This window comes from Mobula birostris, chromosome 4 (assembly GCF_030028105.1).
Source record: "Mobula birostris isolate sMobBir1 chromosome 4, sMobBir1.hap1, whole genome shotgun sequence".
NCBI classification, from domain to species: Eukaryota; Metazoa; Chordata; class Chondrichthyes; order Myliobatiformes; family Myliobatidae; genus Mobula; species Mobula birostris.
Window position 1 is genome coordinate 28,758,675 of NC_092373.1, and position 23,736 is coordinate 28,782,410.

Sequence of the window (23,736 nt, forward strand, 5' to 3'; positions counted from 1 at the left end):
AAAGCAGGGTGAACTGCCTCAACGACTATCACACAGTTGCATTCACATCTGCTCTGATGAAGTGCTGTGAGAGGTTGGCTAGAATCAACTCCTGCCTAAGCAAGGATCTGGACCTGCTGCAATTTGCCTACAGCAGATGCAATGTCACTGGCTTGGATCACTGGACAATAGCAATACCTATGTCAGGCTGCTGTTATTTACTGAGGAACAGTGTTCAACACAATTATACCCTTAATACTAATCAACAAGCTTCAAACCCTGGGCCTCTGTACCTCCCTCTGCAACTGGATTCTTGACTTCCTCATCGAGAGCCCACAGTCAGTGTGGATCAGAAATAACATCTCCTCCTCACTGACAGACAACACTGGTGCACCTCAAGGATGCATGCTGAGCCCTCTTCTCTACTCTCTCTACCTTCATGATAGTGTGGCTAGGCACAGCCCAAATATTGTCTATAAAGTTGTTGATGTCAACTTGGTTGGCATAATTTCAGATGTTGACAGTGAGGCGTATGGAAGAGTGATAGATCATCTGGTTGAGTGGTATCGCAACAACAACCTTGCAATCAATGTCAATAAGACCAAGGAATTGATTATGGACTCCAGGAAAGGGAAGTTCAGGGATCACACACCAGTCCTCATTGAGGGATCAACAGTGGAAAGGGCAAGCAGTTTCAAGCTCCTGAGTGTGAATGTTATCTCAAGATCTATCCTGGGGCCAATATATTGATGCAATTACAAAGAAGGCACGACAGCAGCTATATTTCATTAGGAGTTTGAGGAGACCTAGTCTATTACCAAACACTCTAGCAAATTTCTACAGGTTACCAGGAGAACATTCTACCTGGTTGCATCACCGTCTGGTATGGAGGGGCCACTGTGCGGGATCGGAAAAGGCTGCAGGAAGTTGTAAACTCAGCCAGCTCCATCGTGGACACTAGCATCGAGGGCATCTTCAAAAGGCAATGCCTCAAAAAAGGATGCATCCATTATTAAGGACCCCCGTCACCAGGGCATGCTCTCTTCTCATTGCTACAATCATGGAGGAGGTACCGGAGCCTGAAGACATGCTCAGCATTTTAGGAACAGTTTCTTCCCCTCCACCATCAGATTTCTGAATGGACAGTGAACCTTTGTATACAATCTCACTATATATTTTTATTTTTGCGCTCTCTTTACACTACTAATTTAATATATATATTCACAACATATGCCAATGATATTAAACCTGATTCTGATTCTCTTCTCCAAGGAAAGCTATCCGATCTCTCTTCCATACAGCCAACCTGCAGGTTAATCTCTTCTGCACCGTGTCCACTACAATCACATACTCCCTATTGCACATAATTATGCCAAAACTTCCTGTTCGTATATGGTTATTTTCTGTCCTCCAGCTAATAAAGACAAATATCCCTTCAGCTCCATGTACAGATTACTTCTGAGGACTCTGATGGCCCCTACTCTACCTAGTCCCCCCTGCAGCATGGTAGCATAGTGGTTAGTGCAAGTACTTTACAACACTGGCTGTAAGATCAGGTTTTGATTCCCGAAGCTGACTGTAAGGAGTTGTACATTCTCCCCGTGACTGTGTGAGTTTCCTCCGGGTGCTCTGGTTTCCTCCCATATTCCACAGATGTACGGATTAGAGTTGGTGAATCCTGGGCATGCCTTATTGGCACTGGTGGTGTGGACACTTGTTGGCAGCCCAGTACAATCCTCACTGATCTGATCTGACACAAACGATGGACTTCATTGTACACTTTGATGTACATGTGACAAACAAATCTAATCTTTATCTTTAAGCAAATAAAGCCATCCATTTGAGTAGCATTTGTACTGACAGTGATCAAAGTTCCTAGTGGTAGTGAAAGAAATATAGAAAGTAAATCTGGAGAGGATTAAAACTGCCAAGCAGCTTGATCCTGCCTGTTTACTGTATGTACACATTATACCACCAAGCTGTACCCCTGACTGCTTGCCGGAAAGTTTTCTTAATCAGTACATCCTGGTCCCAACTAGAGAATGTGCGATAACACCAGCAGCAAATTTTTTTCAAAAGTGTTGTTTCTTTAGAATTTTTTTTTTGTTCATGATAGACCACTTACAGCTGAACACAGATATAATTCCAGACTACATGTATCGTGTAGGAATTTGCAGAAACAAGTAATTAACTTTTTTTGAATATACTGAATTTAATTGCGTAACACTGCTGATGCTTGGCAATAGCTCAACGAAGTTAAAAATGCTTTATTGATAGTCTTCATTAGTACTCAATATCTGAGGCCAACAATAATCAGCCAGTAGTGATGAATTCTAGTTGCCCTGATACCATTTCTCCATGATTGCAATGTCCTGGTGAAATCTTGCACATGCTCTTCACTGACAGTGTCAAGATTTGCAGGGAAGAAGTCTAAGTGGAAAGAAATGCAAAACGTTAATCTTTAGTGATGTTGCACTTCATGGTATTGCATGCTTGAAGCATGTTGTCAACCGGCTACATGTAGTTTGGTGCTCTGTAGTTGGTAAGAAAATTTTCAACAACACCCTTGAATGCCTTCCACATGATTTTCTCCAGTCCCATTAAAAGTTCTTCAAGTTGCCTGTCATTGATGGCATGTTTGATTTGTGGACCAACAAAAATGCCTTCCTTAATCACGGCATCAGTTATTCTGGGAAACTGGTGACAGCAGATTCCGTCTTTGTAATCTTGAACGCAGAAATTCTACTTTTGCCTTTGACAAACCCAAGTCTCTGACCAGGTCATTTAACTCAGATTGAGTTATCAGATGATGCTCACCCAGTGTCGTTTTCCATTGCTGGCTCATACTTCATGGCATCTTCGTCTGCTCCTCTGCACTCCATGTCTCTGCTGACTAGTCCTGGCAGACTATTGTTGTGTAGCACTGGTCTCGTGGCTGAAGGGAGACATGGGTAATCAATGAGTTTCTTGTTTTTAGCAGCGAAACCGGACACACTGATCAGACCGAAGTAGCAGTCTATCATATGATCCTCCCACACTTGCAATATCATCAGGACAGTGAATGGCATTGACTTCCACGTACCTCTGAGCCAAAATGTGTGGAGCCCAGGCTTTGTCTTGGTCACCAATTTTACACCCAAAGTAGAGCTCGTTGGCTTCCTTAATAAGAGGAGTCATGCTCCACCTTTGAGATTTATGCACGTACTCGCCACAAGTATCACAGAAAGTATTTTGGCTGTTGCGACATTGGGGAGACATTTTGCAATCATAAATACTCCTGAAAATACAATTACTTTCTTAGAACAGCGGTCCCCAACCACCGGGCCGCAAAGCAGGAGCTACCGGGCTGCGAGGAAACGATATGATTTGGCAATATGAGTCAGCTGCACCTTTCCTCATTCCCTGTCACGCCCACTGTTGAGCTTGAACGCATGCGAGGTCATTACCCGCGCGTCATCCATGTCAGCGCGGGAAGGAGATCAACTCCTCGAGCTTGCAAATGATAGCAGGCTGAAAAGTATGTTTGACATAACATCTCTGCCAGCATTCTGGATCAAAGTCAAGGCTAACTATCCTGAGATAGCCACGAAAGCACTGAAAACGTTGCTTCCATTTCCATTATCTCTGCAATGAATGCAACGAGAACTAAATTGTGGAATAGACTGGACATAAGGAACTACCTTCGAGTATCGATGTCTCCCATCACCCCTCAATAGCACCGTGTTGTTGCAGGGAAACAAGCCCAGGGCTCCCACTGATTCAGCGATATTGGCGTGTTGCAATGATTTTATATGTTCATACAGGGAAAATATGTGCTGTGTGTTTAATATCCAAACATTACTTAAAATGATGCTATTGAATTATGTGACTTATATAACCATATAACGTTCACAGCACGGAAACAGGCCATCTCTGCCCTTCTAGTCCGTGCCGAACACTACTCTCACCTAGTCCCACCAACCTGCACTCAGCCCATAACCCTCCATTCCTTTCCTGTCCATATACCTATCCAATTTTTCTTTAAATGATAATATGGAACCTGCCTCTACCACTTCTACTGGAAGTTTGTTCCACACTTACTTCAAGCTCCCCTGCCCTCCCCTGATAATTGACTTATCACTATATTCATGCGAGGAAAATATGCGCTATGTGTTTAATGTTAAATTCGTTACATAAACCCTTCTAGAAACGAAATTGAGTGTATTAGCACCTTATCACCTATATTCCGGTCGTGATTAACCACCCCCCCCCCCGAACAGAATCGCCGAAAAAGATTTGTTGAGAAAAATCAGCACAAACACGCATTCACTAGTCACGCATGCGCACGGCTTCATGGTTATTGTAGTCTTTTTCGGGGTAAGCTCAACGTATTTGACTGCTACTCTTGTCCGTTGACAACCTTACCCTCCCCCCCCCCCCCCCCGGGATGGGCCGGTCCGCAAGATTATTGTCAATATTAAACCGGTCCGCAGTGCAAAAAAGATTGGGGACCCCTCTCTTAGAATGAGCACACACGCACCTAGAGCATGCACATTAAAGTGATCGCAAACTGATATATGTGTAAACACAATGCACAGAGTAGTGTGTGCGTGATACTTTTACAACCTTTCGAGAACTTGTCCTGCCATGCAGCCTCTGCCCTGCCTAAGTATGCCTAGGCATGCCTAGACAAGGTCGAAAACCTTTCTATTTACAGTGTGGGCAGCTGTGACAGAGCAGCTCTACCGCAAGTAATTTCTCTGTTTGCCCCCCCCCCCATAGCCTTGTAATTCACATTGTCCTGTCTGGTAGTGCAGAGGTTGTGCTTACCAGTCACACATGCTCAGGGTGGGCTCAGTAGAAAAGTTTATTTTGGGGAATGGGGGAGAGTGCCGGCTCCTGAAAATGGTTAATTATTGATTGATTTTGTTGTGAATGTCATTGTGGACATTTGTAATTGTGAAGAAGGATGTGATTTTCTGTACCTTGGTTTTTGTGTAATTGTTCAGGCAGTTGGCAACAACTGTACCCCCCCCCCCCACCCCATTCCCACATTCCAAAGAATGGACTCCCAGAGGTGGAGATCCCTATTAACTTTTCTTTCTGATGGATGAGATGAGAGAAAGAGAGTACGGTAAGGTGTTTTGCTTTCAGACTGAGGTTTTGAAGCTGTAGTCCCCAAGGTCTGATGGTATACATCTGTATTTTTCTCTTTTGTCGTTTTTGCTATTTTGCCATTTTTTCCTTTGTAAATATTTTTGCACTTTTTCAAGAAGTGTTCCACCTTTTGGCACACAATAAACACTTTTGCACGGAATATGCTATTGCAGCCTGTCGTCTGGGTATTTTTAAAGTCCACACCTTCATATGGGCTGGAGGCCCTCACCAAAACCTAACAGTGTGGCAGCAACATTTTAATTGAGTTGAATTATAAATTGAAATAACAAAGACAGGTGATTTCAGAAACATCGTGCATGATAGGGAAATTTCGTAAGTGATCTTGATGATCAGCAAGCCAAGATCCATAAGATATACCCAAAAGTGTTCAGGAAGGAAAATCTTTGTTGTCCAGTGTAATGGATCTCCTATTAGGGAAGGAGACAGGGCAGGTGACAGAAGTTTGTGTAAAGGAATGCTTTGTTTCTAGTGATCATAATGCCATTGGTTTTAGGATAATTATGGAGAAGGATAGGTCTGGTCCTCTGGTTGAGATTCTAAATTAGAAAAAGGCCAATTTTTATGGTTTCAGAAAGGATCAGCCAAGTGTGAATCGCGCCAGGTTGTTTTCTAGCAAAGGTGTGCTTGGAAAATGGGAGACCTCCAAAAGTGAAACTCTAGGAGTACAGCTTGTATGTTCCTGTCAAGATAAAAGGCAAGGATAACACATTTAGGGAATCTTAGTTTTTAAGAGATATGAAGGTTTGGTTAATAAAAAGGAGGTGCATAGCTGGTACAGGCAGGAAAGAGCAAATAAAGGGCTTGGTGGGTATAAGAAATACCAGAGGATGCTTAAGAAGGAAATCAGAAGGGCTAAAAGAAGCCATGAGGTTACTCTAGTAGACAAGGTGAAGGAGAATCCCGAGAGCTTCTACAGATAAATTAGGAGCAAAAGGATAGCTAGGGACAAAATTGGTCCTCTGAAAGATCAGTGTAGTCATCTATATGTGGAGCTGAAAGAGATAGGGGAGATCTTAAATGGAGTTTTTGAAGCTGTATTTACTTGGGAGATGGACACAGAGTCTATTGAAGTGAGGCAAAGCAGCTGTGAGATTATAGACTGTATATGCTTATGGAGGAGAAAGTATTTGCTGTCTTGAGGAAAGTTAGTGTGCATAAATCCCCAGGACCTGACAAGGTATTTCCTGAGACCCTGTGGGAGGCTGGTGCAGAAATGGCAAGGACTTTTGCAGAGATACTTATGATGCCCTAAGCCATGGCTGAGGTGCAAGAGTATTGGAGGATAGCTAATGTTCTTCTGTTGTTCAAGAAAGGCTCTACAATTAAGCCAGGAAATTATAGGCTGGTAATCCTGACATCTGTAGTGGGTAAATTATGGGAATTCCAAGTAAGTTATGGGTATTCCAAGGGACCGAATATATAAGTATTTTGATAGACGGAGATTGATGAGGAATAGTCAACATGGCTTTGTGCAATGTATGTTATGTATAACCAACCTCATAGAGTTTTTCTGAGGAAGTTACCAGGGAAGTTGATGCAGGCAAGGCAGCGGATGTTGTCTATATTATCTTTAGCAATGCCTTTGACAAGATCGCACATGGGACTTCAGTCAACAAAGTTCAGTCACGTGCCATTTGGCGGGCTGGGGGTTTGGGGTTTGATGTTCTCGTTGCTGTTGCTCTGTGTGAACAATCTTTTCATTTTTGTGTGAGGGAGGGGTTGGGGGGTTTGGGGTTTGCTAGTTTTTGTTTCTTGTTTTCTTTTCATGCAGGGGGATTGATGTCTTCTTTTAACTATTTCTATGTTTTTTGTATTTTATGGCTGTCTGGAGAAGACAGATCTCAGAGTTGTATTCTGCATATATACTTTGATAATAAAATGAACCTTTGAACCTTTGAACAGGTATGTAGATTTGTAAAGAAAACTTTTGGCACATTGCCTGTCATAAATCAAAGTATTGGGTGCAGAAGTTGGGATGTTATGTTGAAGTTGTATAAGATGTTGGTGGGGCCTAATTTGGAGTACTGTATGCAGCTTTGATCACCTACCTACAGGAAAGGACCTGAGCTATAGGGAAAGGTTGAACAGGTTAGGAGTTTATTTGCTAGAGGATAAAAGAATGAGGGGAGTTTTCTATCAAAATATGAGGGGCATAGATAAGGTAAGTGCAAGCAAGCTTCTTCTACTGAGGTTGGGTGAGGCTACGACTAGAGGTCATTGGTTAAGGATGAAAGGTGAAATGTTTAAAGGGAACATGAGTTGGCACTTCACTCAGAGGGTGGTGAGAGTGTGGAACGAGCTGCCAGCACAAGTGGTGGGTATGAGCTCAATTTCAGCATTTAAGTGAAATTTGGATGGGTATATGCATGGGAAGGGTATGGTGTGCTACGGTCCAGGGGCAGGTCAGTAGGACTAAGCCGAGTAATAGTTCAGCGTGGACTAGATGTTTCTGTGCTGTAGTGTTCTATGACCCTATACTTCCCGATGAAACAAAAATATGATGATTGTAAAAGAAAAGTTGAGTCGTTTTACTCGGTAGGGATGTATTGGAAGGTCTCAGAGCCATTGGCATCACAATTGATAGGCTCTAAGCGGTTATGTAAAGAGGCCATTAGCAAACCAGCAGTATGATTAAAAAGGGAGATTAAGGGAATTTTAGATCAGTGTTAAGACAAAAATTAAATGTGGGAGATTGAAAATGCAAAATATGAGATAAAATTGTGGCTGTTTAAAAGCATTATATTTGATCTCGGCATTGATGGGGTGGGTAGTCAAATTCAATTATCTTTTAGGTGCTGTGATTTAAGTCACTGCGATAACTCTTCCCTTTGCTTTCCAGTTGATGCTTGCCGGGCCTGAGACATCTGCAGATTCTCTGCCACCAGTCACTCTAAAACCACTGCTAATGACAATTCGAGACGAGCGTTATATGTATGGAAAAGAGCTGTATGTCTGGCATGTTGCTCTCAGCAATGAGGACATTGCAAATTTAGTAAGTTTAAATATTGATTCTGTTCTGCTGAAAAGTCCTAGGCTTTGAAAGAGAAGCAATAAATCACACTATTTTGATGGATTAGCAGTTTGCACTTACAATATATAATTAAGTCCAGTACTGGGAAATATTACTAAATGTAGCACTATGATAGCAATTTATACTCTACTAAAGGGGTTCCCAACCTGTGTCCATGGAGACCTTGCTTAGTCATATTGGTCCATGACATAAAATCAAATCAAATCAAGTTTAATTATTATTCAAACCATGCACAGCTACAGCTGAACAAGACAGTGTTCCTCTGGGGCCAAGGTGCAAAACATTCAAAATAGCAAGCACACATTCAAAAGTAGCGAGTTACACAATTCAAAATATCCAGCAAAGAAGCACGTTCACTTGAAATAAAAAACATATGTAGTCTAAGACCCTGAGCGACAATGTCCGGCAACATCTTGGCCGCCAACACCAGTCCAGTTACTCTGATCAACGAGCAGCTCACTGACGGAGTAGCCCTGCAGTACCCACTGTTCTTGGAGTAGAATTGTCTTTGGATCGTTGGAAAAAGGCTGGGAGCCCCTGCTCTACAAGCTGAATAAGTCCTACTTCCATTACAATAATTTTAGACAAATCATAATTCATTATGGAAGGGTGAAATATGTTTCTTTTTATTTGGGAGCAGCTGATGGTTGTGGGGATTTGGGAAGTAGAGGAGTAGATATGAATTTGCTGGGAGTTATTTCATGGCATTAAGTATGAAAATTGGATTTTCATAGAATTTTGACGTCTTCCTCCTTCTTAAACTGTACACTTTTGATTTCTCCTGTCAGAATGAAATGTCCATTATTCTTCATTTCTAACACATGTGGTAATGAAACATACCACCAAATGACATTGTAGTCAGACAAAGAACTGTACTGTCACACTCAATAATAATTCTCAGCATTGGGCTGGTCATGGTTTAAAGTTTAATCTTCTTGTGAAATGTTACAAAACAGCTTGTCAATCTAAAATCCTCACATAATAGAGGCAGGTGTTCGATCGCTCAGTCACACCGACGCACAAATAACTACCTGCTCTGGAGTTCATTTGGGGGAGAATGACTGCAGCAACTTGGTTGCAGACAGTCTGCTCGGAGAACAACACCACACTCAAAGAGTTATTCAAACAAAGGTGGAGCTGAGAATAATTTCATCCTTTATTCACTGGTTTGGGGAAAGGAAACGACTTCAAAGTAATGGGATGAATCACAATGCTGGAGTCAGTGAGTCCAACTAGAAACACCAGCTCAAACACAAGAAAGTCTGCAGATGCTGGAAATCCAAAGCAACACACGCACACAGCACTGGAGGAACTCAGCAGGTCAGGCAACATCTATAGAAAAGAATAAACACCTGAAGACCTGAAGAAGAGTCTTGTTCTGAAAAGTCAACTGTTATTCTTTTCCATTGATGCTACTTGCCCTGCTGAGTTCCTCCAGCATTTTTTTTTGTGTGTTGCTTTGGAAACACCAGCTTCCAGCTCTATGAACTTCACTGTGTCTCGTCAAATGTAAAAATCACTCTGTTGCTGAGTGGTCTCAATAGCGGGGACCAGGCTAGCTGAAGTCTTCACATTTAAGAGGTATTGAAGGTACTAATGTGGGCAAGTCAGAGTGATATAGATAGGCACCACAGACAATGTGGATGGGTTAAAGAGAGTGCCCAGTTCTCTGCTGTACAACTCGCTGAGTCTGTGAATCAAAGATGTCCCATCATTTGTCGATGGCATGAAACGTTCTTTTTCTTGTTCTTCTAAAGCTTCTAAACCAAGCCTAGCATGAAGAATTCACCTTGAAGAGCACTCAGCAGCTGCCTGCTTTAAATCATTTGTGGATCAAAGTTCAATGTTTGAAGTAAAATTTATTATCAAAGTACATACAGTATATATTATTGTTTACTATCCTGAGATTCATTTTATGGATAGGCTTCATCACCCCTCTCAAGGAGGTGTCTTATGTTTCTAGGCAACATCTTACTTTCTCCAAGCCATTAATGAAGAAAATGAACAGTGACATACAACTTTTCCTTGAATAATTATTGTGGTTATTCCGATCTTTGCCTTTATTCAAGTGGTCGTGTTGAAACAACTCTTGCTAAGTCAATGCAAGTGTCACCAATTTAACTGACTGAATGGCCTTAACCATCATAAGATGTTTATCCCAATCCTTTCTCTGCCTCCCAGTTAGCATGATGCATATATATTCTGTGTGTACAAAGGATATGTGATTCCACAAGCGAAAGCTGTTGCCTTTAGAACTCTGCTGGAAACTTGTTGAAGTTTTCTACTTAAAAAAGCAGAGCCTCAATGTTTCTCTGTTCATCTTTCCCTCGAATTCCCTCAATGTTTCTCCATTCATCTTTCCCTCGAGTAGTTTCCTCATTGATCACACTTGCCCATTTGCATCATATAGCTAATATTTTCCCCTCCGACTTTCTAACTACTATCCCTCGTCCATCACCTAACTTTCAACATAACAATGACATTGTACCCAGAACTCCTCTTTCACAATGAGCCACTTACCAACCCAGCCAGCTCTGTGTTAGAAGCTCTCTCATTTCCTGTTCAAGCACCATAAATAACGCATCAAGGCAGGGAAAGTCATAAGGTTGTGTTGCAGAGTTGGGTGAATTACCAATAACTCGGGTTCCGTTCTGGGTGACGTGGCTTAAAAGGCTGGAAGGGGCTATTGAGTGCTGCATCTCAATAAACAAATAAATCCCGTCACTCTCTGTAAGGAGTGTGTACGTCCTCCCCATGGAATGTATAGGTTTATTCCGGGTGCTCCAGTTTTCTCCCATAGTCCAAAGACATACCATTTGGTAGGTTATCGGGTGGTTGTAAATTATCCTGTGATTAAATCGGGGGGTGGGGGGTACTGGGCAGCATGGCTGAAAGGGCCTGTTCTGTCCTATATTTCAATCAATAAATAGGGATGTTTGAATTTTCAATGTTAGTTTTTAAATTAATATCCATAGATGACTGTCAATACCACCAAGACAGAAGTGGTTTGCCAATGGAGTTTCAATGTCCCACCCACTCTACCTGCCTTCACCGTTGGTGATGAAAAGCTGTCAGTAGTGCCATCTTTCAAATATCTGGGGAGCATCCTCTCTGAGGATAGCAGCATTGACAACGACGTCCAGAGCCGCATTAAACAGACATCAGCTGCCTTTGGGAGACTTCAGCATAGAGTCTTTCAGAACAGAAGCCTTCGTCCCTCCACAAAGGTCGCTGTATACCAAGCAGTCTGTGTCACCACCCTCCTTTATAGCTGTGAAGCTTGGATAACCTACAGCCATCACATCAGGTCCTTGGAGCGTTTCCACATAAGCTGTCTCCAGCGCATCCTGGGAATTACCTAGTGTGAGCGGGCGCCTCACACCAAAATACTTGTAAAGACCAACTGCAGGAGTATTGAGGCCATGATCACCCAGCGTCAGCTGCAGTGGCTGGGGCACGTGATAAGGATGCCCCCATGTCGGCTACCCCATAGAGTGTTATACAGCCAGCTACATCATGGTCGACGCTGAGTTGGAGGGCTGAAGAAGCGCTATAAGGATCAGATGAAGAATGCTTTAAGGAAGTGCAATATCAGACCCGAGGACCTGGAGGATGTTGCTGCTGACTGTACCACTTGGCGACAGCTGTGTAGGGATGGGGCTCGTATTCTGGAGATGGAAAGGACAACCAGAAGACAGCAGAAGAGAACCAGGAGAAAAGCAGCCATGGTTGCCACCACTGCCACATATACGTATCCCACCTGCAATAGAGCTTGTGAGTCCAGGATAGGAGTGTATAGTTATCAAAGATCTCGCCGTTAAAGGAGTGGACATCGTCATTGGATTTCAATGGACAACGAAAGAGAGAAATCCATAGATGATCATTGCAAATTATTGCCTCTCTACAGCCTTCAACTTTCCTTGTCTAAAACCTAGGTAATACTTCCATAGAACGTAGAACATACAGATCTACAGCACATTACAGGCCCTTCAGCCCACTATGTTGTGCCAACCATGTAATCTACTCTAGAAACTGCCCAGAATTTCCCTAGCACATAGCCCGCTATTTTTCGAAGCTCCATGTACCTAAGAGGCTCCGAAAAGACCCTATTTGCTGTCACCACCACTGCCGGCAATGCATTCCACACACCCACCACTCTCTGTGTGAAAAGCTTACCCCTGACATCCCCTCTGTACCTACTTCCAAGCACCTTAAAACTATGCCCCCTCATGTTAGCCATTTCAGCCCTGGGAGAAAACTGGCTATCCACACGGTCAATGCCCCTCATCATCTTTCCATCCCATATTTGCTTCAAGGATACTCGTGTTTTAACATACCATCTTAACTTTCTCAATGTCATTTTATCTACCAACGTATTTGCTGCCATAATTTAGTCAGCTATCTCTTTCTTTCCCGTGAATTACATTAACCATTTCATGAGACAGGATTGTCAAGTAATTGTGTGGGTCTGAGACCCATTTCTCGGTGCAAATTTACCGAATCGTTTTCATAGGTCAATTACTTCTTTTGCAACCTTGTTTCAATTGCACGTTCAGAGCAGGTCAATATCTGTTGGCGTTACATTAATATGTAATGTTAGCAGTTCAAATCCACATTGGATCTTTTCCTTTCTGATGATATTTTGCTTCCACATTTGTGTTTGAGGATATATTTGAATTGCTGTCATCCTATTCAGAGCAATGGATAAAAGTTATTGTTTAATCTATTATTTCCATAATCCCTTTAAACGATTAGTTCTGCATTCAGCTTAAAGTCCTGCTTACTAGCACAGCCTTGTTCGATTAACTTAGATCATAGAACGATCGGAGCTGGACCACAAGTAGAGCCAGAGCGTTAGTGTCAGAAACGTGGGTTCGATTCTGACCTCGGGCGCTGTTTGAATGGAGTTTGCATTTTCTCTCTGTGACTGCCTGGGATCTCCCTGTGTGTTTCAATTTCCCCTCTCAGCCCAAAGATGAGTCCATTGGTGTTTTAATTGGCTATGGCAAGTTGGCCCTGGGGTGTAGATGAATGGAAGGATCTGATGGGAGGGTAGTAAGAATCTGGAGAGAATAAGAAATGGAGTTAACACAGGATTAGTGTAAAATAGGTGGTTGATGTTCAGCAAGGACTCGTTTGGCCGAAGGGCTTATTTCTGTACCATTTCTCCCAATTACTCTATAATATATCATACTATTGTTATTTGAATTTAAATTTCAGAATCCCAGATCTAAGTATTGCGGAACTAACAGGTTTTGCCAGGTTAAAAAGTCTTGTCCCCATTAACTCCTTATTCTTTTTAGCACAGTCATCTCCTCAGAGCAGAAACCACTCCGGCCAAATTAAACACGAGAAAATCTGCAGATGCTGGAAACCAAGCAACACACACAAAATGCTGGGGGAACTCAGCAGGTCAGGCAGCACCTATGGAAAAGAGTATGCAGTTGATTTTTCGGGCCAAGACCCTTCTTCAGGACTGGGGGGAAAAAGAAGATGAGAAGTCAGAGTAAGAAGGTGGGAGGAGAGGAATAAAAAGAACAAGGTGGTAGGTGATAGGTGAAGCCAGGAGGAGGGGAGGGTGAAGTAAAGAGCTGGAAAGTTGATTCGTTAAAGAGATAACAGTCTGGAGAATGGGGAATCTGATAGAAAAGGAAAGAAGACCTTGAAAGAAAGGGAAGGAGAAGGAGCACTAGAGGGAGGTGATGGGCAGGTTAGGAGATAAGGTGAGATTGGGAAACAGGGATGGGGAATGGTGAAAGGGGGAGCAATTACCAGAAGTTCAAGAAATTTGAAGTTCATGCCATCAGGTTGGAAGCTACCTGGGCGGAATACAAGGTGGTGGTACTCCAACCTGAGTGTGGCCTCATCGTGGCAGTAGAGGAGGCCATGGACTGACATGTCAGAATAGGAATGGGAAGTAGAACCGAAATGGATGGCTTCTGGGAGATCCCGTTTTTTCAGGTGAATGGAGCGTAGGTGCTCGGCAAGGCGGTCTTCCAATCTACAGTATGTCGGGTCTCAACAATACACAGGAGGCCACATTGGGAGCACTGGATACAGTAGATGACCCCAACAGACTCACTGAAGTGTTGTCTCACCTGGAAGGACTGTCCTAAATGGTAGTGAGGGAGGAGGTGTAGGGGCAGGTGTGGCACTTGTTCCGCTTGCAAGGGTAAATGCCAGGAGGGAGATCAGTGGGGAGGGACGAATGGACAAAAGAGTCCCTGTGGAAAGTGGAAAGTGGGTGGGAGGGAAAGATATGTTCGGTGATGATGTTAGAGATGGCTATATTAAATTTGAGCTTCTTGAAGGCAAAATCTTAACTTAAAATCATGACAATAATATGTAACCTCTGCCTGTGGGTACGGTTTAAATGCCTGAAACAAGATATCTTGCTGCATTACTTGTGCTTGCCAAACCCTAATCCCACCTCATTTTAAAAGGATTCAATCCATTGTGGTGCTGCCGATGAGCCCAAGGGGAAAATTTGACCCTGTAGAAAAACATTATTTCATTGTAACTTCCAAAGCCACATTCACAGTTTTCCCTTAAAACAATAAATGTCAAAAAGGATCCTAGTGCTTTATAGGATCTAGTGTGTAATGAATGTCAGATAAACGAAATCAGATAAATGTTCGATTGAATTATTCAACAGTTGCCAAATCTAATCTGATTGAAAACAAAAACTTGGCTCAATCAGTGCTCTCTGGTTATTGACCTCTTCATCAGAGACAGGGCTCCAGGCTCCTTTTAATCCCTTCTCTTTAACACTTTGATAATATAGTGCAAATTTTAAATAATTTTAAACAGGAAAGCTGTTAGAGAAACATCAGACAGAATTGAGAACTTCAATGAGTGGGGAAATGTCTGTGGCAGTGTTAGGTTTCCAAAGCCATATTTTTCCATCATTTTAAGCAATAAATATTTAAAATTCTAATGTGTAGTATTTGTCCTTACTTCACTTGATTCCATGCCTTGCTAACTTCTGATTATATTCACGAACTTGCTCATGTTCTGGGAGAAGATGTTACAGTGAGTTTTTGAGCATCAGAAGCTGTTTGCCTGCATGTGTTCAGCTTTGTCCAGCCAACCCAAAACATCAAGCAGGATTTAAGAAACAACTCTGGTGTATAAATCCTCAATTCAAAAACTAGGAACAATAAACTGGATGATTTAAGAAGGAGCTGAACCACTATTTGACTTGGTCAGTGATTGCATTATTATAAGTACATGAATTAACTACAAAAATATACTCTATATATAAGAAAACTGACCTCTGACATCTCCCCTAAACTCCCCTCCACTCACCTTAATAACTCTGGTATTAGCCACTGCCTCCCTGGGAGAAAGACATCAACCGACATGTTATAATTTTATACAACTGGATTCTCCAACTTAAGGTAACCTTCTCCTCCTCTGTCCCTTTTCTCTCTCCTGATCTACCAGTGTCTCCTACACCCACCCCAGCACCCCCACTCCCACTAACCTATTTTGGCCAATCATGATGAAGTGTCTTGGCCCAAAATGTCACTTTCTTATTCCTCTACATCAAGGGTTCCAAACCTGCGGTCTACGGACTCCATGAAAATGGACAAGGGAGAGCCAGTGGATGTAGTGTACCTGGACTTTCAGAAAGCCTTTGATAAAGTCCCATATAGGAGATTAGTGGGCAAAATTAGGGCGCATGGTATTGGGGGCAGAGTACTGACATGGATTGAAAATTGGCTGGTTGACAGAAAACAAAGAGTAGCGATTAACGGGTCCCTTTCGGAATGGCAGGCCAGTGGGGTACCGTAGGGTTCAGTGCTGGGACCGCAGCTGCTTACAATATATATTAATGATTTAGATGAGGGAATTAAAAGTAACATTAGCAAATTTGCTGATGACACAAAGCTGGGTGACGGTGTGAAATGTGAGGAGGATGTTATGAGAATGCAGGGTGACTTGGACAGGCTGGGTGAGTGGGCAGATGCATGGCAGATGCAGTTTAATGTGGATAAATGTGAGGTTATCTACTTTGGTGGTAAGAACAGGAAGGCAGATTATCATCTAAATGGAGTCAAGTTAGGAAAAGGGGAAGTACAACGAGATCTAGGTGTTCTAGATGCATGCAAGTACAGCAGGCTGTGAAGAAAGCTAATGGCATGCTGGCCTTCATAACAAGGGGAATTGAGTACAAGAGCAAAGAGGTCCTTCTGCAGCTGTACAGGGCCCTGGTGAGACCACACCTGGAGTACTGTGTGCAGTTTTGGTCTCCAAATTTGAGGAAGTACATTCTTGCTATTGAGGGAGTGCAGTGTAGGTTCACAAGGTTAATTCCCGGGATGGCGGGTCTGTCATATATCGAAAGATTGGAGCGACTGGGCTTATATACTCTGGAACTTAGAAGGCTGAGAGGGGATCTTATTGAAACATATAAGATTATTAAGGGATTGGACACGCTGGAGGCAGGAAGCATGTTCCCGCTGATGGGTGAGTCCAGAACCAGAGGCCACAGTTTATGAATAAGGGGTAGGCCATTTAGAACGGAGCTGAGGAAAAACTTTTTCACCCAGAGAGTGGTGGATGTATGGAATGCTCTGCCCCAGAAGGCTGTGGAGGCCAAGCCTCTGGATGCTTTCAAGAAAGAGGTGGATAGAGCTCTTAAAGATAGCGGAATCAAAGGTTATGGGGATAAGGCAGGAACTGGATACTGATTGTGGATGATCAGCCATGATCACAGTGAATGGCGGTGCTGGCTCAAAGGGCCGAATGGCCTACTCCTGCACCTATTGTCTATTGTTTATTGTCTATTGTCTACTCGGTTAATGGTGGGAGTCCATGGCATATAAAAGGGTTGGGAACCCCTGCTCTACATAGATTATGCTTGACCTGCTGAGTTCTTCTGGCATTTTGTGTCTGTTACCGTGCTCTATTACCCACACACCCCTCCCCACACTCTACTGTTCCCACTGCCTTCATCATCTCCCGATTTTCTTCCTCTCCAATCACATTCTACCATCTGCAGTCCTCTGTTGTCTCTGTCTATGATCTAGGCAGAGCAGGGGGAAGGAGGATGGAGAGACTTAAGGTTACCCCAGATGCTCCAGTTTTCCTCCCACAGTCTACAGCCTTGTCCTTGGTTTTCAGACCTATTCATCACCGTCGTCATTATGTGCCCTGTCGTAAGACATGGGTGATCATGGTCTATGATCATAATTGTTCTTGGCAAATCTTTCTGCAGAAGTGGTTTGCCATTGCCTTCTTCTGGGTGGTGTCTTCACAAGATGGGTGACCCCAGCCATTATCAATACTCTTCAGAGATTGTCTGCCTGGCACCAGTGGGTGCAAAACCAGGACTTGTGATATGCACCAGCTGCTCGTACGGCCACCCACCACCTGCTCCCATGGCGTCACGTGACCCCTTTCGGCGGGGTGCGGGGGGAGGAGGTAGCTAAGCAGGTGCTACACCTGCAGCCTAGCAGGGGAAAGGAGCACCTTACACCTCCTTTGGTAGAGGCCTATCTACACCCTGCCACTCAGAGGAGGCGAGTAGGAGTCAACTCAGGGTTGGTAGTGAGGTTGCAAGAGAAAGAGTGGTAACAGGGAAATAAGTATTTGCATTAGGATAATGGGATTGCTTTGAAAGCTGCCATTGAGTCAAAGGGCTGACTGGCCTCTTGGGAACTGGTCTGAGGAAGCAACGGATGCTTTGGCTGAGATCTTTCAGACTGCCTTGAAACAATCCAAGTGGATTAGAAAATAGCAAATGTTAACACCACTCTTCATCAGCAGCAACACACAACGCGCTAGAGGAGCCCAGACGGTGGGAAATGGACAGTCAGTGCTTCAGGCTGAGACCCGACATTATGACTGGAAATCAAGAGGGGAGATAGCCAGTACAAAATGGTGTGGGGGAGGGTTGAAATAAGAGCTGGCAGGTGATCAGTGCATCCATGTGAGAGAGGGATGATTGGAATATAACGGAGGGGGAGAATGGGAATGATGTAGGAAGCTAGGGGTTGATAGGTGGTAGTGACAAAGGGCTGAAGAAGATGGAATCTGATAGGAAAGGACAGTGTACCACGAAATAAAGGGAAGGAGGTGGAGAAGGGAACTGGAAGGAGGAATATGTAGGTGATGGGCAAACAGAGAGGGTGGAGGAGTAGGAGAGGGGGTGTGGGGGCTGGTGGAATAGGGAAAAATGAAGGATGAATATCTCCTGACCTGCATGAGTTCCTCCAGCATCTTGCGTGTAGCTCCAGATTTCCAGCATTTGCAGCTTCGTTTTTCATGACACCATTTTTCATCAGAGGAGGAAGATGGAAGAGAACGAAGGTTAGATAGTCAGAGCTCCCCCAAAGTCAAAATGTCAAATGAGAAGGAGCATAGTTTTAAAGTGAGAGAGTGAGAGTTTGAAGGAGGTGTCTGAGGCATGTCTTTAACAGAGAGGGTGGTAGGTGGGGACGTGAGGAGGCAGATACAATAACAATGTTTAAGAAGCACATCAGTAGGAGGAAATTGGGGGATATGTGCACTTGTAAGCAGCTGTGCAGTTCAACGGTCTATCACATGGTTGTGATAGACACTAGGAGCTGAATGGCATGTTTCTGTGCCATCCTGTTCTGTGTTCTGTGTTTGAGGCAACTACAGGCCATGTAGGCAAATTCCTTTTGTTGGGGAAATTCTGGAATAAATTAGTAAGGGAATGGCAGAAGTGCCAGTTTTTAAAAAAAAAATCACATTATAGTTGATAGTTAGAGTGGTTAGATGAAAGAGAAACTGAGAAATCTATCGGTTTATTTTTAGAAGTGTTAACCAGCCAAACATCATATTCTTTTGGATTTTCAAGCAAGTAAGATCATGCCATTACCAGAAGTTTCTATTTCAGAATAAAACTTCAGAGGGCTGGGACAATATTAACCCGGAGAAGAATAATTTAAAGGTCAGGAAACACAGTGGGAATAACTGGTTTATTTCCTGGTGGCAGACTGTTACCAGACTGCATCTGATATAGAGATGCTGAAAACCTGTCTCCTGGAATGGAATGTCAAAGTGCAAGGATAATTTTTAGGAAGAAAAGAAAAACTGTATAATTTTCCACTCTATTTTACACTGATGTTCAGAGGGTTTTGCTGTCCTTATACAGAGAGCAAATATGTAAAGAATTAAGGTTTTATTGCAAGGGGGTCTGAGCACAGAGGGGATTTAAGTTTTGTTGCAGTGTTGCAGTGCTGTGATAAGATCGCTGGAGTAATGTGTGCAGCGTTGCACTCCAAATCTGTGGAAGGATGCCCTTTTCTGGAGTTAATGCAACTAAATTTCAGAAAGAGAGTGTTATCTTTGTCAACCTTTGTCTATTTTATATATACTTTTTAATATAATTTTTGTAAAATAGCATGGTATTTTATTCCTCTGAATGTCTGCAGGAATAGGAAATCCTAAGGTAGTTTGTGTCTTATATGGCAGTCATATGCGTACTTCGATAATTAATGTACTTATGAGTTTTTGAACTTTGGAAAATGAACTTGAGGCTGCGGTAAATGGATCAGCCGTGATGCTGATGGGACAGAACACAGTCATATCAACAACATTGTTCATCTCTTGGAAACGTTCCGATCACAGGGAGAGTCCGAGAGCGTTATTCCATCTTGTGCCACTTTTCCATTATCCTCCATGGGCACTTTCTCTTCTGGCCTCTCCCAAGAAGTGCGGAGGTGATGTTTGGGAGGTGGAAGGGCACGACATCCTGGCTGTGAAGGATGCTCCTTTCTGGAGATGATGTAACTAAACTCTGAGGGAGGGGGGGAGAAAGAGAGAGAGAGAGAGAGGAAGGGAGAGAGAGAGAGAATGTTTCAGTCCTTTAGATCTGGTGAGAAATGATGGTGTTACTTAGGGTGATACTCAAAGGTTTTTTCCCCTGACTGAATAGATTGGTACTATGGTCCACTATCTAAGGCAGGGGTTTCCAACCTGGGGTCCGTGGACCTCTTGGTTATTGGTAGGGGTGTTTGGCATAAAAAAGGTTGGGAACCCCTGCTCTACAGGAAAATGATCCACCTCTTAGGTAATAGATATATTGTGGCTCATCACAATTTTCTGTTCCAAAGGCTGTGAATGTCTAATTGTTGAGTGCATAAAGATTTTGGGGGGAGCTCTCAGTGAATTTCATTACCGCAAAGAGGGCATGGCGGTGCCTCTACTTTCCTAGAAGTTCGCGTACATCTGGCATGTTACCAAAACTTTGACGAACTTCTATTGAAGTTCTATAACTTGTATAGATCCGTAGTGGAGACTATCCTAGCTGGTTGCACCAGAGCCTGTCATGGAAGCACCATGAACTTTGGAAAATGAACTTGAGGCTGCGGTAAATGGATCAGCCGTGATGCTGATGGGACAGAATACTGTCATATCAACAACTTTGTTCATCTCTTGGAAACGTTCCGATCACAGGGAGAGTCCGAGAGCGTTATTCCATCTTGTGCCACTTTTCCATTATCCTCCATGGGCTCTTTCTCTTCTGGCCTCTCCCAAGAAGTGCAGAGGTGATGTTTGGGAGGGGGGGAGAGAGAGAGAGGAAACTGAAAAGGCTACAGAGAGAGGTGGATATAGCCCGATCCATTCCAGGCAGAGCCCCCACCCCACAGTGGAGCGCTGCCACAAGAAAGCAGCGTCCATCAGCAAAGACCCCCACCACCCAGGCATGCTCTCTTCTCATTGCTACCATCAAGCAGGAGGTACAGAAGCCTTAGATCCCAGGAATAGTTATTATCCTGAACCAGTGTGGATAACTTCATTCATCACTGCTCTGAACTGATTCTACAAACTGACCTTGCAAGGACTCTTTGCAACTTATGTTCTTGGTATTATCTTTATTTGCCCAGTCTGTCTTCTTTGCCATTAGTATTTGTCAGTCTCTGTCTGTTTATGCAAAGTATTGTATTGTACTTCTTTTGTTCCCTGTAAATGCCTGCAAGAAAATGAATCTGAAGGTAATAGATGGTAACATATTCCCAATTGATAATAAATTTGCTTTGAACTTTTGAACTTTGGAAAATGAACTTGAGGCTGCAGTAAGTAGATCAGCCTTTGATGGTGGGACTGGCTTGAGGGATGGTACTCTGCATTGGCACTGATTTCCTATGTCCTTGTATCAAACAACACTGCCCATCTCTTGGGAGCGTTCTGATCACATGAAAGAAAGAAGGAGAATTATTCCACCTAGTATTGCTGTTCCAGTATTATTCATATGCTTGTATCTTTTTGCTTCTCCCAGAAATTAGGAAGTTGGGAAGCGGCAGGGCGTGATGCCCTGGCTTTCCTGTGGTTGGGTTGTGCACTAGCCAGTGCTTTCCTGAAATCTGCACTGTGTGAGAAAGCTCCGGTGATATTTTAGATTTATGTAATGTTTTAATGTTAGTCATGTCGGCTTGTTTCATCTGGGTCTGTTTGTGACCACACAGGCAATAATTCTCAAACTCCGTGGACGGACCTCTTATCCGTTTTCCAAAATTGAATTGTTGGATTGTGGAATTGATACCTGGTCAATTGAAAGGCTTGGGAAATCTCTCAATTTTAGTGTGCTGACTAGCATTGTTCTGGATTACAATGAGTAAGTATATAACCTCTATTATTGAAGCATAATTTTTTAAAAATGCTTTTGTACATTTAATTCAGACTGTTGTGTCGTCATTGCAAAGGCTCACAATATGATGTTGAATATCACCTTCACTACTCACCTGAAGTGGAATGCAGCATTAAGTTGCAAGGCCCCAACCCCTTGTGTTATAATACCTGAGAGGTCAGTTTACAGAAGAGAATGCCTTTTCTCCTGCAGTGACCCCAGTGTCGTTCTTAAGTACAAGATAATGCTGTCCATTTATCCAACTTGTAAATCCCTACAAGAAACCCACACTACAAGAAGCCAGTCGAAGCCTGTGAAGTATGAGTTTGTTAGAAGTTACGGTGTTTGGGCCTTTTCAGGAACAGAAAGCTACAAGATAAAAAAGGGGCTAGAAAACTCACTTATCCCAAATTCCACTGTTTGTCCCCATTCTAACCAGTTTTTACAGGAGCACTATCCAGAGTGACCAGACCAGCTGCATCACCATCTGGAATGGGAATTGCAAGGTATCTGACAGCAATTCCCTACAAAGGATTGTGAGGACTGCTGAGGGGAACATCAGGGTCTCTCTTCCACCTATCAACAGTGTTCGCAGGGCCCTTAGCATTGTCAATGATTCTCCCAGCCATCCAGCTGTCCCTTTGGTCCCATACCATCAGGCAGGAAGGACCATAGCATTAAGACAAGAATTGTTAGGATGGGAAACAGCTTCTTCCTCAGGCCGTTAGGGGACTGAACTCCCAGCCAGCACCAAGGTTTCATCACACATGAAGCACCACTAGTATTATACTGTTGACTTTTTAACTTGTGTCATAAATGAGCCTTATTATTTGTTAATTTATTTGTGGTAATATTACTTTATGTGTCATGTGTATGAGTTATATGTACTGTGATGTGTACCTTGGCCCCAGTGGAATGATGTTTTGTTTGGTGGTATACATGTGTACGGTTGAATGACAAAGAACTGAACTTGAACTTGTACAGTACACCCACCAAAAGGGCATTTATGGATCCCCTCCATATTCTCAGATATAACTAACCCTTGACGTTATTGCCAAGATCACTTTACCTAGAAGCAGTTGTTTCCCACTGGCACTATGCAGTCCATGTGTGTAATTTTGTAGAATTTGTGTGTGTACGGTAACTGCATGTCTGTTCATCATCCTCATCAGGTGCCGTGCCCAGTTTGAGCTTTAACTGCCATGGCCCACACACTCCCGTTTCGGGTCAGGTGGATCAATTCATTGGTATTCATTTCCAGTTCTCTGGCTGCTGTCTCCATCATCATTTCTTTGCCTTCCTTTTGCTTTCTTCCCTTCAATCTTTCCCATAATTACCATGCATTCTAACTCCTCTTTCCTAATCACAGCTCCAATGAAGTTACATTGCCTTTTCATGGTCTCATACATTATTTCTCTTTTTGTGCTTGCTCTGTTCATGATATCCTCGTTAGATATTCGTTTTGTCCATGATATTCTTTTCATCCTCCTCAAAAACCACATTTCTGCTGCTTCAGTTCGTTTCCTCATGTTACTAGATATTGTCCAACATTCTGATCCATATAACATCTCTGAATAAATATAACATTTCAGTACTCTGAGACGGGTTGTCATGCCTAGTTTAGTGTTGGTCAGTATACTCTTCATTCTCGTAAAGGTGTCTTTTGCCATCCCTGTTCTTCTTTTGATGTCCATGTCGCACCTGCCATCTGATGTCACCCAGCTTCCTAAGTAGCAAAAGTTCTGTACTTGTTTTATGTCTTCCCCGTTTATTTTCAGCCTGCAGATAGGATTCTCCTTTTTGGATATCATCATATATTGTCTTTTTGCAATTTATCGATAGACCCATTTTTGCACTTTCTTCGACAACTATATCAATTAAGTTTTGTAGTTCTTCCTCTGTACTTGCAATTAACACAGTGTCATCCGCATATCTGAAATTATTTACGTTTTCACCGCCAACTTTG

At 43.0% G+C, this 23,736-nt stretch overlaps 1 protein-coding gene across 1 annotated transcript in view; it reads left to right on the forward strand.

Moving 5' to 3' along the window:
- Positions 1-23,736, forward strand: part of LOC140195872 (uncharacterized) — a 128,619-nt gene that overhangs the window by 45,063 nt on the left and 59,820 nt on the right. Inside the window, exons 3-4 of the mRNA XM_072254512.1 lie at positions 7,976-8,128; positions 21,610-21,758. Coding sequence (XP_072110613.1) covers positions 7,976-8,128; positions 21,610-21,758 — 302 coding nt within the window. The remainder of the gene's footprint in view (positions 1-7,975; positions 8,129-21,609; positions 21,759-23,736) is intronic.